The sequence below is a fragment of the Amphiura filiformis genome, chromosome 19 (assembly GCF_039555335.1).
Source record: "Amphiura filiformis chromosome 19, Afil_fr2py, whole genome shotgun sequence".
Taxonomy (NCBI): domain Eukaryota; kingdom Metazoa; phylum Echinodermata; class Ophiuroidea; order Amphilepidida; family Amphiuridae; genus Amphiura; species Amphiura filiformis.
Window position 1 is genome coordinate 15,804,643 of NC_092646.1, and position 16,902 is coordinate 15,821,544.

The 16,902-nt window shown below is 37.6% G+C and overlaps 2 protein-coding genes across 2 annotated transcripts in view; one reads left to right on the forward strand and one right to left on the reverse strand.

Annotated features, from left to right (window-relative positions):
* Positions 1–7,452, forward strand: LOC140140977 (mitochondrial import inner membrane translocase subunit Tim13-like). Its single transcript, XM_072162748.1, has 3 exons — positions 1–209; positions 5,832–5,900; positions 6,635–7,452. Exons 1-3 carry the CDS (start codon positions 87–89, stop codon positions 6,728–6,730), a joined length of 288 nt encoding a protein of 95 aa, XP_072018849.1. The 5' UTR covers positions 1–86; the 3' UTR covers positions 6,731–7,452.
* A 7,244-nt stretch (positions 7,453–14,696) lies between these two features.
* The window catches only part of LOC140140979 (dynein axonemal heavy chain 5-like), a 141,749-nt gene continuing 139,543 nt past the window's right edge, over positions 14,697–16,902 (reverse strand). The window contains 1 exon segment of the mRNA XM_072162752.1: positions 14,697–16,901. Within this exon segment, the coding sequence (XP_072018853.1) occupies positions 16,878–16,901 (24 nt within the window). The 3' untranslated portion in view covers positions 14,697–16,877.

The following is a 16,902-nucleotide window of genomic DNA, read 5'->3' on the forward strand; positions in this document are numbered from 1 at the left end:
ATTAGGTGCAATGAGCCCTGATTACGTTATTCGCCGGTATTCACGTGTGCTGTAAGCTTACAACATCACAAAATTAAACCAGCAAAATGGCTGATTTCGGCTTACCACCCGCAGGAGCAGGAGGCCAGATGAGTAGTGCACAAAGAGGAGAACTTATGACTCAAGTAAAAACACAAATCGCATTAGTAAATGCTCAGGAATTATTACAGGTGCGTATGACTTGTATGTTTAATGTAAATGTGTAGTGTAGTGGCCTCAGGTTGTCGAATTCAGCTACCACACACACAAGTTGGTATTATTAAAGTTAATTTTTTATTACTTCTGTGGTCCGGGTACGCGCCGGTGAATTGCAATCGCGTAGAAGAGACAAGGTCGCATACTACGCGCCGCGCCGACGACCAATGGCAATGGGTCAACCGGCTTGTTGTCAAGTGCGCCGTTGATCAGCCAATCAGTGTGATTGTTTATTTCTTCTGTGTGTACACTCGTCTACGCTTGGCGCACAGCTCGGACCATGGAAGTAATAAAGAATTAACTTTATAAAGTACTTCCTTGAATCCTGCTCTGTCTAACCAGTGTTAGACCAAGTAAAATAATTAACATGTATATCGTCCGAACTTTCTCAAAATATGGTGAGGAAGCCCTTATATAGGTATGTGAGAATTCTTTACCTGAGCATGCGCAATATTCAGCCTCTCTCAGCATAGGGAAATCGCGCACCCGGCGCCATTTTGGAAATTCATTACCGGTAGTAAATTTTACGGCGATGTTTGTGAAAATATTTTTTGGAGGAATTAGATCGAGTTATAAACAGTTCCAAAGCTTACAAGGTCAAGTCAAAAGGTTACACTTGATCATAACCCGGAAGAGGTCAGATGATTCGCACGTGGTCGCGGCAAATTTTGGCGACTTTCTAGTGGGTTTGAAAGTGACGATTTCGATCTAATTTTTTTTCGAAATTACTCTCCAAATACCTAAATAACGGAATTGAGCGGTAAGTTAAATGGAGCACGCGGTGAATAAAGGTATTTTTTGTACATAAAATGTTTGGTTTGATGAGATTTGATGGATGCCTTGCGCAAAAAGTGAGTGAACTGGGGACTTTGTGTAGTACGAATACGGCGACTGTTGCCAGTGAGTGAACATGTTTAACCCGGCATGGTTTATGTATACATACTAATTGAATGGGCTCATGCTGTGAATGCTGGGATAGATTCTCATTCTGTGCCGACTATGAGTCGGGGGAAGAAGCAAATTTGGACCTTTCCTATTCCTATCCCATCATGCATAGCGCTAGCAGATTTTTGCTATGATAGATGCTGAATGACTGAGGTGGGCACATCGGGTATGATGGCCGGGGGACACAGGCCGTTTTTTGGCCATTTTCCTATTTGATTTTCTAAATGTTCGAATTGATTGGGGGGGGGGGAACGTAATCCTATGAAGCTACGTCATGGGGGGGGGGTTAACTTGAGCAGGAGTGACCCCATTCTGATGATCAAGTGAACTGGCCCTCGAGTTTCCGCAATGATCTTCGGAATAGGGAGCATGCGCCAGCCAGTGCTCCAAAGGGTGCCTGCTCAAAGACAAAACTTAAGCTGGGGGCTGGGGGGTTCATACTTGAGCAGGAGTGACCCCATTCTGATGATCAAGTGAACTGGCCCTCGAGTTTCCCCAATGATCTTCGGAATAGGGAGCATGCGCCAGCCAGTGCTCCAAAGGGTGCCTGCTCAAAGACAAAACTTAAGCTGGGGGAAGGGGGCGGGGGTTTATACTTGAGCAGGAGTGACCCCATTCTGATGATCAAGTGAACTGGCCCTCGAGTTTCCGCAATGGTCTTCAAAAACACTTTCCTGGGGGAGGCGGGGGGTGAATGCATCAGCTAGTGCTTATAATAATTAAAAATTTTGAAGGGTGCCCCCTCAAACAAATTACCCCCCCTTGTATCAGTGAAAAGGTGTACTCGGGTGGGTAGTATCAAAACTGTGAGTTTTTCAATGACAAAACAAAATAAGACACTTGAACACAAATTTCATCTTTTTGAATAAGTTTTTCTTTATTTTTGCATCATGTTGGCCCTCACTGTGGTTTCCCAGGGACTGCCTTTTGAGGAGAGCGAGAGCAATCGCTCTCTACTGCTCTTTAATTTAATGCTCTCCTGCAAATTCCAAAAGACTGTCCCTGGTTTCCATCCTCTGTCAAAGCTGGAATCTGCATCAGAAAACACAAATAAAACAAAATGTTACTCATACATGTTCATTTGTATATTAGGGGGATATCATTTTCTGCGGAAGGGAGCTCCCAAATTTACAAAAAGTCAGTAAAATAAAATTGCGACCCCCCCTATTTCGGCAACAAAATTTTATGACCCCCTCCCCCACCACCCACTGATACACCTTATGTACCCCCTGAAGAGGCTAAAATTGTATTCAGTCTTTTTGAATAAGATAAACACACTATCTGTGGTCATCTTGAGACCCTACATTTTGGTCATCAAAAATTGTATGACCCCCCTATTTTTCTTTCCAAAAAAAAGGACCCCATGTATATTTGGGACCCCCCCCCCTTCTAAAGAAAATGATACAGGCCCTTATGTTCACATCAATACAAATTCAATCAATCTAGGATTACATAACCAGTTCAGTACCGGTAAATGGCAAGTGCTTGTTTCTTAAAATTGTGTACTCACAATGCACAGTATAGGCCTATAAAGCATTTTAATATGTGCATGCACAAAAAGTTTGTACGGGAAATTGGCTGAAAAATTGAGACATTCAAATTAGCATATCTCCGCAACCACATGTCGTATGACATTCATTTATGCCTCATCAGTTTTCTTTCATTTAGCTCTTTAATATGAGATTACTTTGATGAGAATCAAAAAAAGTTCAATTTTTTTTGTATTATACCTACCTTATATTTGTCATGTTTGTGTTACAAATTGATGATTCAATTTTAAAATTGTAAAATTGTGCACAATTTGCAAAGGTAAGCATGATCACAAAATTTTCAAGTAGGATATTTCACATGGAAATTATTTTGTTTTAAAAAGTGATCATTTAACTTAAAAAAAGAGGGGTCAACCATGTCTATAGGTCAAAAATCAGCAAAGTTCTTGGCAAATGTCTGTTTTTAAAATTCTGCATTTTTCTGCGGCCATCATTGTTGACATTGACTTACTGTACAAAAAAGCAAGTTAATGCATCATGTTTCTAGTTTGCCCATGGGGATTACATCTAGTTAAACCATTTACTGTGGTCGCAACTTTTTGAGTTGAACGTCACCCTCTATAAAAAGCAATGTGTACATACCTAGCAAAGGCTTTCCAACTAGTCCTACATGTAGAACTCTGGCCATAGTATAAACCACTTTTACTTCTACTAGGGCCAGAAGCACTTTCATTTAAAACTTGTCAATCGTTGGTCATTTCTAAAGACGCATTTACTCAATCATTTTTGTAGAAAACGGAATTGCACGCATGACCAGTACAAATCGCCATCGTATTTGCATGCTGAGCATGCGCACGATTCGCTGTTTTTTAAAAGCTACATTGGACTGACAGTCTGACACCATTCAGTCGGTCAACGTTCAGTAACAAGCATTACACACATAACTTACGCAGTTGTAAGCGACAAAGATTCAGTCGAGCATGAGTAACCCTAGCCCAAGCCTGTGAGGTACTCACACCTCTGTCACTACATACGATTTCCACTGAATTCTCCGCACACAGGTCTGAGGTATCTGGTCGCATGTCATGAATTGGTCATCTTTTGTGTCAAACATAATGTAAAATGAGAAAAATATCACCAATTTTGATTCCATTCAACACAACTTTTAAGGGTACTACACCCTCAATAAATTTAATGACTATTTTTGCATTTTTCTCAAAAACTAATAACACCCTGGTAACAAAAGTTATGTATATTATAGGGGCAAGGAATCCAATTACTACAATGGAATTTCAGTGACCCAAGACAAGCGGTTCGATACGTGTGATAGAAAATGAGGTACCGCTAGGATGTGCCTCATTTCCTATCATATTTACTGAACTGCTTGTCTTGGTTCACTGAAATTTCAGTGTAGTAATTGGATTCCTTGCCCCAATAATATACATAACTTTTGTTACCAGTGTGTTATTAATTTTTGAGAAAAATGCAAAAATAGTCACAAATTTACCACAGGGGTGTAGTACCCCCTTAATGAATACATTTTAGACCATTATAAGTATATATTTCTGGAAAGCTTATACATGTATTACAAGGATGCCAAATCAACAAAGTATAACATCATAATACAGGGTGGGTAAGAAATACACAGGGTGGTACATCAACAAAATTAGCATCTTTTTTGTCATGGTAAACCCCATATTTTCCTTTTCTGAAAGCTATGTAGCTCAAAATAAATATGGATTTAGAAAGACATTACATGGGTCCTTCAAACAAATCAGGAAGAATGAGTTTGGTATCCCTTGCGTTAAACATACAGTGTGGTCAAAAATTGTAAAATAATTTTACAATTTTTTATGACATTATCAATCAAAATTTTTATCCTCCATGTCTGGCACTAAAACTAATAGTTGAATTCCTCATCAAATTTCCTTAAAGAAATGTGAACTTTCAAATAAGCAGGGTGACTCAGGCAAGAAATAGGCCATTTAGAAATGTTGGAGCATTATGTGCACACTTGTAACATATAGGGAAAAGTGTCTTATTTAGCATTTAATTAGGCAATTAATTAGTAACACTTTGTATTACAGTTCATATACTATTAGGTAGATCTACAATCCAGGATGATATATGTGCAATTTGAGGCCCATGCTAGTTGTACTTTTTAAGATACAGAGGTTTGAAGTTTGCCATATTTTCACAATTTTGTGTACAATCCTATGGGGCTCACCCGCCTGCTCACCTGCTCGCTCCTCCATTGACACATATTGAAGTATAACTCTCAAAATAGTTGTCCAATTGACTTGGGGGCTTTGTATTTGACAAAGAACATGTAATTATCTACAAAATGACACCAAACTTTCTACAATAGGTATTATACTTTTAGAATAAACCAAACTTGAAGTGTGAAGAAAGCATTTTCATGTTACGGCTCCTCCATTTTTGGGTGACCAATTTGTGACATACGACCATCTACCTTATAGTTGCGTATCCAGGGTACACACACAAAAACACTTTTTCACATTTAAAATACTGTACCACTTAATACGTTTCTCATGTGAAGATTCAATTATTTTTGTATCAAACTTGTGGCAAAGCTGCACTATGGGAACTTTCATGTGGTGTTCAAAGTCACACACTGTGGGCAAAGGTCATTTGAGGTCAACTTGTAAAATAGGCTGCACAGTGTACATGATTATTTATGCATGATGATCACCACTGCCAACTCTATTTTTGTTGTTGGCTAATAGAATCTCAATCTTGGGCCAAAAAAAAATGTTGTGTTGCCCTCAGCAACCGACCCTAAATCCTGAAAAATCAGGATTGACGATTTTTACAGATATGTTCAAAAAATCAATGTTATTCGCTTAAAATCAATATTTTATTTAAAGACTGGTCTTAAATAAGTTAAATTGATTATCTAAAAAGTACCCAGTACTCAAAATTGACAAATGTCCCTAATGGAAGAAGCATTATGTAATATTTGTGGGGATTTATAAAAACTGAAGGTTTGAAAAAAATAATAAAAAAAGATAATCGACTGACTGACCCAACTTTTCCATTTTCCCCACTTGAGGGCAACACAACAATATATTTTTTTTGCCTCTTATGTGTAATGCAGGGAAATGATGATCAATTTTGTTTTGTTTGTTTGTATTTGTACAGAAAATGACCGATAAATGTTTCAAGAAATGTGTGTATAAGCCAGGGTCAGCACTGGATAATTCTGAGCAGGTAAGTCAACCAGGAATGTAATGGGGGCCCATAGTAATGACTAACTCCTACATTCCCCAATTAATGCTTAAGAAAGAAATTTCGTTTCACAGTGCGAGAATTCTTGCAGAATAAATTTGATTCTTGCAAATCATCTACAAATGTTTGCAAGAATCAATTTTGATTCATGCATTACGAGAATTGCCGAAATTCTGACCGGGGGTAGGGGATAGGAGAAGGAATCAAAATTAAAGATATGCTAAATCTTTGGATGCTCTTTCGTTTCACAGAACTTTGCAGAATAAATTTGCAGAAATCATTTGATTCGTGTAAATCAACTTCTGTGTGAAATACAAACATTTGCGAGAATCAACTTTGATTCGTGCAAATCTGTTTACGAGAATCCCTGTGAGAATCGATTCTCAGATTCTTGCCGAAATTCTGACCCGGGCCTGTGGGGGAGGACCTGAAAAGAAAAAGAAAAATTAAAGATATGCTAAATCTTTGGATGCTCTTTCATTTCACAGTGCGAGAATCAACTTCTGTGTGAACTACAAACGTTTGCGAGAATCAACTTTGATTCATGCAAATCTGTTTACGAGAATCCTTGTGAGAATCGATTCTCATATTCTCGCCATGATGGATGTAGATAGCAACTGTAATAACCCATTTTAATTTCTCTCAACTGGAATATTGATAATATAAAATCTTGGTGTTTAATATCTGATAATATTGTTCTATAATTTTCTTGACAGAAATGTATAGCCCTATGCATGGATAGGTATATGGATTCCTGGAACACGGTGTCAAGGTCATATCAACAGCGACTACAAAGAGAACACCATAGGTAAAGAAGGACTAATGAACACTAGACTCACAGCAGGGACTTGACACTAGATAGATTCCAATATTATCACGTTTGACTCATGATATCAACAGTTTCATCAATGCAGATTTGAATGTATACCAATTATCCACCTGTTGTGACTTTTACCCAGCCCACAATGCACTATGGTTTGACCCTGGGCTATATGTGTGTAAGGAGTAACATTTAGAGTTTAGCAGTGAGAAGTTCCATTGCATGATGGGATTGCTGCAAATCATCGTCAGCTGAAAGTATGAAGTAACTTTGGTGAACGCTGCTATGATGGTCGTGTACAGATGTGTATCCACAATTCATTATTGTGGTCTCTTCAATACAGAAGAAAGGAACTGATTATCATGGATTTAAAAACTATTTCTTACTCAGCAATTACAGCACCAGATTATTTTCGGAGGGAATGGGGGGGGGGACTTAATTTCAGGGGATGCAAAATGTTGCAATCATAGCTAAAATAGTGACATTTTATGCAATTTATTTTTGACTGGGACAATTGGGTGACAGTGGCGTGGCATCATAGGGGTATGGGAGGGGGTTTGCCCCCCCCATCGATTGCAAAATTTAGAAAATCCCATAGGAATATTGCCAAAAAATGGCTTGTGGCCCTCCAATCAGACCTGGTGCCCCCCCAATCATGGTCGGTGCCCCTGCAATGTGATGACCCATGCTCGGGAGGCGAGTTAAGCGCAACGGTAATTCCTCGCTTTGCACCACTGAGGTCCCGGTTGAAGCCCGGTGCGCCCAAGGACTCATGTGCACTTGGTTTATCCCGATTCCATGCTCGCTCTCGCAGGTTTTCTCCGGGATCGCCAGTTTCCTCCTGTATCGCAAAAATCGGTGATTAGTTGTTTGGTTATCAAAAACTTCCTTCACCCAATGGAATTTGGGGAGCTGCACAGATAATTGGTGGATGTTACAATCTAAATGCGGATAGGTGTGCGCCGTTCTGCAGCAACCTAGCTGATGCGATCTGATTGTGATGATTCACCATTGCAGCGAAATTACAGCGCTTTGAGTCCTCTAAGATCTGGAGAAAGGCGCTTTATAAATCCAAAATTTATTATTATTTATTTTATGCCACTGCTGGGCGATTCCCCCATGCTCCTTCCCTGGCCCCATGTCCAAATTACAATTGTAGTTGATGTCAAGTTGAATGTGTGTATTCATTTGCAGTGACTTTAATTAAATTTGATACCAATTATTTAACCGTTATATTATGATCTGCTCGTAATAGGCGAGAATTATTCTTTTTTTGTTAATGTGCGATTCTATAAAGTCCAAACTTATGCCTGTGTAAATTAGAAAGACGTAAGGTCTGTGGCACTGTGCTGTGGTCAGTCATGTAAAGTGCAGTTCATGCAGGTGCTGCACCCAGCTGTGTGTACATGTATGCCATATCATCAATCCACAATGTTATGTCACATGTGTCCCACCTATTGCGAGCTAATCATGGTAAACATCCCACAAAAAGTAATTGCCCCCCTTTTTTATGAGACAAAAACTCAAAAATCTATCATCTTATGCATTAAATTTTAAAACTAAAATAGCAAAAAGAAAGCTATTTTAGTGGGAGGGGGACTCGAACCCATGCATGTCGAGCAAGCTCTAAGTCCAAGGCCGTAACCACTAAGCCACTGTATCCTTAGTTGCAAATTTGGTACCTCATTTGTCTGTATAGTTCAAAATTTGTAGTCATCATGAGTTTTGATGACTCATTGAATGAAAAAAGATGCAGAATCAAAAGTTACACTAAAAATCTACTCAAGTCAGCGTACCTTTACATTCCCCACATGGCTGGTCACGGATGACCTGCAGTGAAAACTTTAGAATCTGCATTATTTTTTTCATTCAAAGAGTCACCATGGCAACACATTTTGGTCTATTAAGACAATAGAGTCATCAAAATTTGCAGAACAAAATTGCGTTTCCTTTTGCTATTTGATGCACATTGATTTTGAGTTAACCTCATAATGAAATTTACTATCAATGTGATGTGCTTATATTTCATACACTCTTAGATAGCGAGAACCAATCAAAGCAAGCCTTAGAAAAATCCAAACCATGCATTGATTGTGTCTAATTGCACACCGCGTACTACACGCAGTGCTTTCGTGCGCGTTCACGTCTCGTAGGCTTGATTCATTTTTTGGGCGGGTTGATGCATTTATATTTGGTTGCACTGTACAGAAATGAGTGCTTGGCCTTGTGTGGGTGGGTATGGAGTCCAAAGTTCACAGGACCAATAGCGGGACAAATTACCTTCAGGCATCCTGTGAATCTCAAGATTGTACCTCCCTAGGTACCAAATTTATAAATGAATGTTGTTGTATTGTAATTTTAAAAGCAAATAATTATCTGAATGACTAGTTATAGGATGCATCAAGCCGAGATTACGATTCAAAATACACAGGGCTAACAGCGCTTTGGCCCCAAATAGCCCTTAAATATTAATGGCAAAAAGCAGAGCTGCCAACCCTTCTTGATCCTGCAGAAGACTTCCTCATTTGCTGACAATCTTCTGTCTTCTGCAAAACATATTAAATCTTCTGCATTTGCAGCCATCTGACTAAATCTTCTGCATTTACAGCCATCTGGCTAAAAAATCAAAACAAAATTAATTATACGCCCACTATCCTGTCCTTTTTGCAAAAAAAGGTTGAGTATAGCCTTGGAAAGGCATTTTTAAAGGTCTCAAAAAGCTAGCATTCAGGAGCTTTTGGGGGCGCTGATCCCACGCAAGGGCTGCTGCCCTTGGCGTGAGAGCGCCACATCCTTAGCTTTTTTACACTTTGCAGAAATCTTCTGCATTGCATATTCCAATGTTGGCAGCTCTGCAAAAAGCAATGGCTTACTTCTCATGGAATCTGTTTAAAATTATGTTCATCAAAAATGTACTTTTTGACTCTTGGTTGATGAGCAGTATGGAAATATTGTGCACTATAGTGGAAATTCCATTTGAATGAACTCAGTCTGAGTTCTGCCTGACATAGTGTGGCGATATTTTTGCATACACTACGCGATGTACGCCAGTGTGTGTGACTGTGCGTGAGTAACGCTTCCACGTGAGTAACACGGAAGTGAATCCAATCACGCCATCGCACTTGTGATTGGTTAGTATTGTATCCAAGTTCATGTGTTTGTGTTGTAGTTGGAAATACGCGATATACGATTGCGGTTGGTTCGAGTACAGCTGTTGAAAGCTGTGTTCATTTAAATGAAATTCATACAAAAAGTGTCATAATATGAGGTAGGTCAAGTATATGCATACAATTCCAAACCTAAATTAGAGAAATTCAAGACTATAGCAAAAATTTCATTTGAATGAACACAATTGCCAACAGCAGTACGTGATCCGACCGCGACCATATTTCAAAATACAACCCGAACGCACGACCTTGAATACATATTGAAAATATTAACTGATCACAAGTGAGGCATTGGATTCACTTTTGCATTACACACGATTAAGGGATTATAAAACTTTAAATATCCCTGTCAATAGATAGATGGATACTGAATTTTGATGGCTCTTTATTCAGGAATGGTGAAAAATATGCTCAGGGTACATTTTCAGAGCAATGCTTGTAAGTTAAATGTGTTTTAAGGCTGGGATATTCGAGCGGGCTCTTGGGTACCCGTCCGTCCGTCCTCAACCCGGGTTGGAATTTCTGGAGCGGGTTGCCCAAAGATCATTACAGTATTTAATATATTTACAAGATTTGCGATAGTCACAAATCCAAGTACAGGAGGCCAGAGTTCAATGTCAAATAAAGTTGTTCTTTAACTTGTGTACATTCAATATTTTGCAGGTATTTATTTTCAATAAATATCATTGCTACACACACATCCATTAAAAAAATTAAGTGTAAATTATGCACTCCACTTTAACTTGATCCCTGGTGATACTTGTAGTACCCCGGGTACCTGCCTGTAAATTACACAAGGTACCCTGGAACAAAATTACATGAAAATCCCAGCCTTGATGTTTTTGGAGAGCCTTTTTAAAGTCCATGTTAACATATGCTACTGCCTTGTCAATGTGAAGTGCTCCCCCCTCCCATGTGGACTTACACAACTACAAAACTTGAGGAGAGATTCAGCGTAGTTGCCTATCTTTTTTTAGGGTAAAAAATACCTACAAATTGTGACTTCATATTTCGCCATTTTTGTAAAACAAAATAGAATAGTAATAAATGTATAAAACATCCATGAATATATTTGAGATTTGTGATTTTCTTTTTCAGACACATTTCACCAAACACAGCCACGTACATCTACGTTTCAATAATAAGTATGTTTTATTGTGTAAGTGTAGTGCTAATGTAAAGCCAAGAATTTTCCGCGTTGCGGAAATTCTGCGAAAATCGCGGAATTCGGAGGTAAAGCGGAAAACGCATTTCTGAGAAAAAAAAATTAAAAAATAAGCAAAAATTACATAGAAAAAGAAAAAATACAATTGAAAAGAAATAAATAAAATACTAAATGAAATGGGTCTTCAAAATTCATCAAAATGAAGTAAAATCCGTCATAGATTTACCGTACAACGCCATTTAAAGACCCAACCCGCAATTTAAAGGTGATTATTTTATTATGTCAGAAATGTGCTAAAATTACAAAGCGGAGAAAAGTGGAATTTAGCATTTGTAAAGCAGAAAATTCTTGGCTTTATGCTAATGGTCCAGCACATATTATTTTACACAAGGTACCCTGAACATTTCATAGTGCTATCATGTTTTTTTAAAGGCAGAATAAGGGGAGACGCATTCTTCTACGCCTGAATTTGGGATTTTTTTAGTGGCTTCATCGTTGGACAAGTTTAGAACTGTCAAGTGTAGCTCTGTCTTCCTCAGGACAAAGTATGAGACATGTAGGCTGCCTCTTGCTTACTGTTGGCCCTGAAACAGGGGTGTGAAATTTCAGCTTTTAAGTTGATTTCAGCTTTTTTTATTGCTAACATTTACGCGTTTTCTTTATTTTCAGCCCATATTTGACGTTTTTACCCTGCTTTTACGCTGTTTTTCAGCTTTTTTTAGTAAATCTCAGCTTTTTTGGTCTGAGGCCTCTCACACCCCTGCTGAAAAGAGCCGCTCACTGAAGACTGCTCCTTGTCAACAGCAAAAAATACATAAAGTGATGGCTCTGAAAAGAGCTGTTCACTGAATATTGCCCTGTGTCAGCAGAGAACAAGCAGACCTCACCTATATGCTAATGTATAAAGGTTTGGTGGCTCTGAAAAGAGCCGTTCACCGAAGACTGCCCCTTGTCAACAGAGAACAAGCAGACCTTGCCTATCTGCTAACGCAATTGCAGAGAGTTTGCAAAACGTTGCCCCGTACCACTTTGTGTGATTATTTATAGGCTGCCCCTTGCCTATGAGGTCATTGATCATACAAACTGACATCAGATGATCATTTGATGAGTGGATGCACAATGAGTTTATATCACTTCATTGCCGACGTGGTAGAGATTGGCAGGGTTGTGATTGGTTGTTTGGAACGGGGTTTGGAAATAGAGAACGCCACACATGGCCAATGTCTTTGCCTTCATCATTTCTATTGTAGAAGTTTCATTGACTCTAATTATCATTAAGTATTTCTTATCTTGCATTTCCAATTGTATAACTTTTTGTGAATTGAGATGAAAACAAATAAAACTTGAACTATTGAACTCTCATTGCTTCATCCTCAAGTGGGAAACTTGTGCTAGTTTGGTGGTTTCATCCCACATAGGTTCATGGCCCTCTGTGCAAGCAGGTTCTTCCAATGCTGAGCCCTCTTTCTTTTGTTTTGTAGCTTGTCGGTGTTCAGATATTCTGACCTTAAATGGTTGCTTGGTCTGGCTTGTGTATTGATAACCACAACTGCAAGGTATAGAGTACCCACATGGTGCACGATCCTTGGGCAGAGGATCTTTCGGGTGGCGTAGGATGGCTTTGGCTGACCTAGAGTAGCATGTTGTGGCCCTTGCACGGTTTAATTGTGTCAAATTTCAAAAGTTGGTCAATTTTGGTTTAAAACCACACCAAAGTATTCATCTCATCCAAAGGATTAAAAAAGTATAGTTTGACCTACCTGCAACGTACCATTTTCATTTTCAAGTTATGAGCAAAAAGGTCAAAGCTCACATTTTAGGGCCGTGATGTTTGGTAATGATACATTTAAGGCGATGCAAATTATTCCTTTTCCGACTTCAAGACCAGTTTCTTTAAAATCAGAGCACTTTTTAAGTTGTTGACCCATGTAGGCCCTAAATTTAATCCTTATGAGATGAACACTTTAAAGTCATGTTTTTTATACTGGGCACCTAAAAAGGGTGGCTCTGTTGCATTCTTACTCATCAAGACGTGTTAACATGCATGTAGCTTGTTTATTTGATATTTATTATGAGCTTGTTTAGTACTATTTTTTCCCTTAGACATTGGTCTTTCAATTTCTGAAACAAAAATTAATGATTTTCATTTGTACTAATTTTTGTAACTCGGTAAGTCTAATTAGTCAGGGGTGGCTCATGTGGTGGAGGATCATGTGGTGGAGGATCACAATGCTGTACAATGGTGATCCTCCGCCACATGATCTTCAATAAACATTATTGATGGATTTCTACTTGTTTCTGTACTTAATCTCAGGCAAGTGATATCATGTTTAGCATTCATTGCCTCAGTATTTGTTAATTAGACAATTAAAAATTACTAATTACTTGTTGCTACATTAATAAAGTTCGTTGACCTCTATGTATTTCATAGGGATTTAATGTAGGCAACATTCAAAAGGATGCTACAGACAAACGAAACATGATAAAAGGCTCAAATTTCTTAAGCAGACCTTGGTTGTGATCCTCTTTACTTCAGTAAACTAACAACTAGTAAAACATAGAAAGTTTGCGACAAATCTGAAAGAGCGCCCTCATGCTCAATGTTGATCCAAAAAGGCAATTTTTACGAAAACGCTTTGTTTGTCGAATTCTCTTTTAACTTTCAAAACTGGATTGTTGAGCTTATTGTACATCTAGTTACATGCCTCAATCATGAAAATTTGCATCTCCAGTGCCAGATAAGGGGTGTTTTTAAGAAATTTATATAAATATTGACAGATTTTTGACCACCCTGTATCTGCATAATTGAAGTACTTGACCGCTAAAAGTTCCATATGGCTAGGTGGGCAATTAAGTTAACTATATTAAATATGTGTCAAAACTTTACATTATCAATGTATGCGTCGAGGGTGACACCCCTAACTGAATTAATATTTTCATTCTTATTTTGCTTGTTACACCCTGTATATTATATGGGTCACCCTGTATAATTACTCCCATTGTATGGTTTCTGAATTCATCTGAGTATATGCTCTCAGAATATATACTTTTATTGGGTTCTAAGGTAAACTTTTGAAGTTATAGTACCAAACCTGTAAAAGCATGTGATTTGTTTGAAAAATACACATGCAACGTAACTGGTGCCCAACATAAAAAACATGACCTTAACCAAAATTGGCCAACTTTGAAATTTGACTTGTGTTAACCATATCCAAAATCCACCCAAAAATACCAAGGGCACCACTTGTAAAATATTTTCTTCAAGGAAAACCTCAATACCAAGATTGTACCTGAATGTTTTGATAAATTACGGTACCAAGTGTATATAGGCTTACTACTGATGATTATAGCCTCGACATGGCAAGTCAGTGGCGTAGCGCGAGTTATCCTAATGGGGACACCGGGCCTGATATTCCTATTGCATTTTCTAAATTTTCAAATTGATTGAAAAAGGCACTACATCACTGTCGTGAGTCTTGATCAAATGTTAGAGTGTCACTTCAAGTTTTGAACATGCTGCCAATGACCATTTTTGAAAGAGTTTAGGGCCCATGTTAGGGGTTAGAGTCATGCAGACATACATAATCTAACACAGACACTTGACAAAAGTCACAAAACCAATGAAATCTTGTTCAAAAGGAATATTATTTATTCCATACTTTATTTATCATCAGCATTTACACCGTAAAACTTCACATCAATACTATATAACCAGATGGCTTTACAGAATGCAATACAATTTATAGCAACTTCAAATTACTATGTTTGAAAACTTCATATACGAGGGGGTATCAAAAAGTTTTAGAAATCGCCCAGAAGTGAAAGAGCTATATCAATGAAATTTTGTCAGTGCAATCACTGGTCCTTATGCACACTATGGTGCAAAAATGGTCTCATAAGTATGTTTACTTTTTTTACAGGCGACGCTAGATGCTAATAACCTGCTGCCCCAGTTACTGCGCATAAACTGCAAGATTGAGAAAATTGAGGCAAGCAGCGTTATTAAGATCCTGCATTTGAAGGGTTGCAGTGCCTAGAAAATCGATGATGAAATGAAAGTTATCTTCGGTGGTGATTGTGATATTGTCACTGTTGCTTTTTGGAAAATGAATTTTTACTTCATCACAGATTTTTTGGGCACTGTAACCCTTAAAATGGAACTTAATCATGCTACATGCCTCAATTTTCTCCATTTTGCTGGTTATGCGGTTACATAGGCAGGTACTGACATCTAGCGCCTGTAAAAAGTAAACATTCTTATGAGACCATTTTTGCATCATAGTGTACATAAGGACCAGTGATTGCACTGACAAAATTTCATTGATATAGCTCTTTCACTTCTGGGCAATTTCTAAAACTTTTTGATACCCCCTCGTACAGTCCATCCTCCCGTATCTGGACTTCTTATATGGATATCTCTGTTATCCATATTTGTGATCTTCATAGGAAAGCATGTTTTTAAAGCTTTGGCAACTTAATGTCATGTTCTTTAGCATTTAGAAGGACTCAAATACTATATTTTAGTGTTCTTGCACCAGCTTGAGACATCTTTGGTTGCCTTAAATTGAGCACTCAATGCAGAATTACTCATATTTCGCTTATCCGGATTTTTCATTTGTCCGGCCATTACATAGTAATATCATGGCCCGATAACAGAGATCAGACTGTAATGGGGTTTACAGCTAGAGATTCAAATTTATATAAAATTGTATTCCATTACAACATGCATTATTGAATTCTATAAAGCCATAAAATTTTTAATATATTATTATTAGATATTATACTTTTAAATATAAAATATAGCTGTCAAAGTCTTTGGACGGAAATGTATAGAAACTATTTGTTTGGACGGATATACTAACATGTATAATTTCCGCAAAAAAATCTGTACTCGAAAAAAAACCCCATGTGATTTCTGGATTTTTTTGGTCTATCGGTAAAGGGCAAACAAACTTTTTGGGGGCCCAATAATTTGAAAATATATTAAACTTTCAATGGCATAGTCTGTAGCTTTCAGTTACAGAAATTGATATTTTTAGATATTTACATAATAAGGCAATTTTATAGCAAGGCAGGACGGAATTTCAAGTATACTTGCATAACTTCAAAATAAAATAACACATTTCACACAAAAATAACCATTTTTTTTGTTATAGATAGATTTCAAGGTCAATATACAACACTAGCATAATTCTGTTCAAAGATGTCAAAAAACTTGTGAAAATTTGTACAAAACTGGGAAAATATACAACTGTTAAAGAATAAAAGTGATTATATTTCTTTTCAATAATTTTGATGTCCATCAGAGATCAGAGATATGGTGTTTTCTGTGATTTTTTGGATAAATTTCACTCTCTTTATTGCAATTCAAAAAAATGAATAGTAAAAGCCTATTTTTAGAGAAGCGTGGCTCCATGAAAACAAATTAATAAGGATTTAATTTCAAACAAATTATTACTAATGTTCCAATTCTGAAATACCCAACTCTTTTATGAAGCAAAGAAAATAATTGTGTTGCCCTCAAATTTCATTTTCAAAGTGAGTTGGTTTGTTGGCACTCTTTTTTTCATCCAATTATTTGCCTCTTTTCACCTAAAAACATCCAAAACGCTCAATTTGAGTGCTATTTTCAACTTTTTATTTTTCACAACCACTTAATTTGAAAAACAATTTGGATGCTTTTTCACCTTGAAAATGTGTTTGATGAACATGTGGTCAATCATGTAAGGTAACACACCATTTTCCCTTTTTGGCTTCGTAACACCCCTGTAGATATACTTTATAATAACTAAAAAAGCGCCCCCTATCTACTTGGTGTCGCACAGAAGCGCC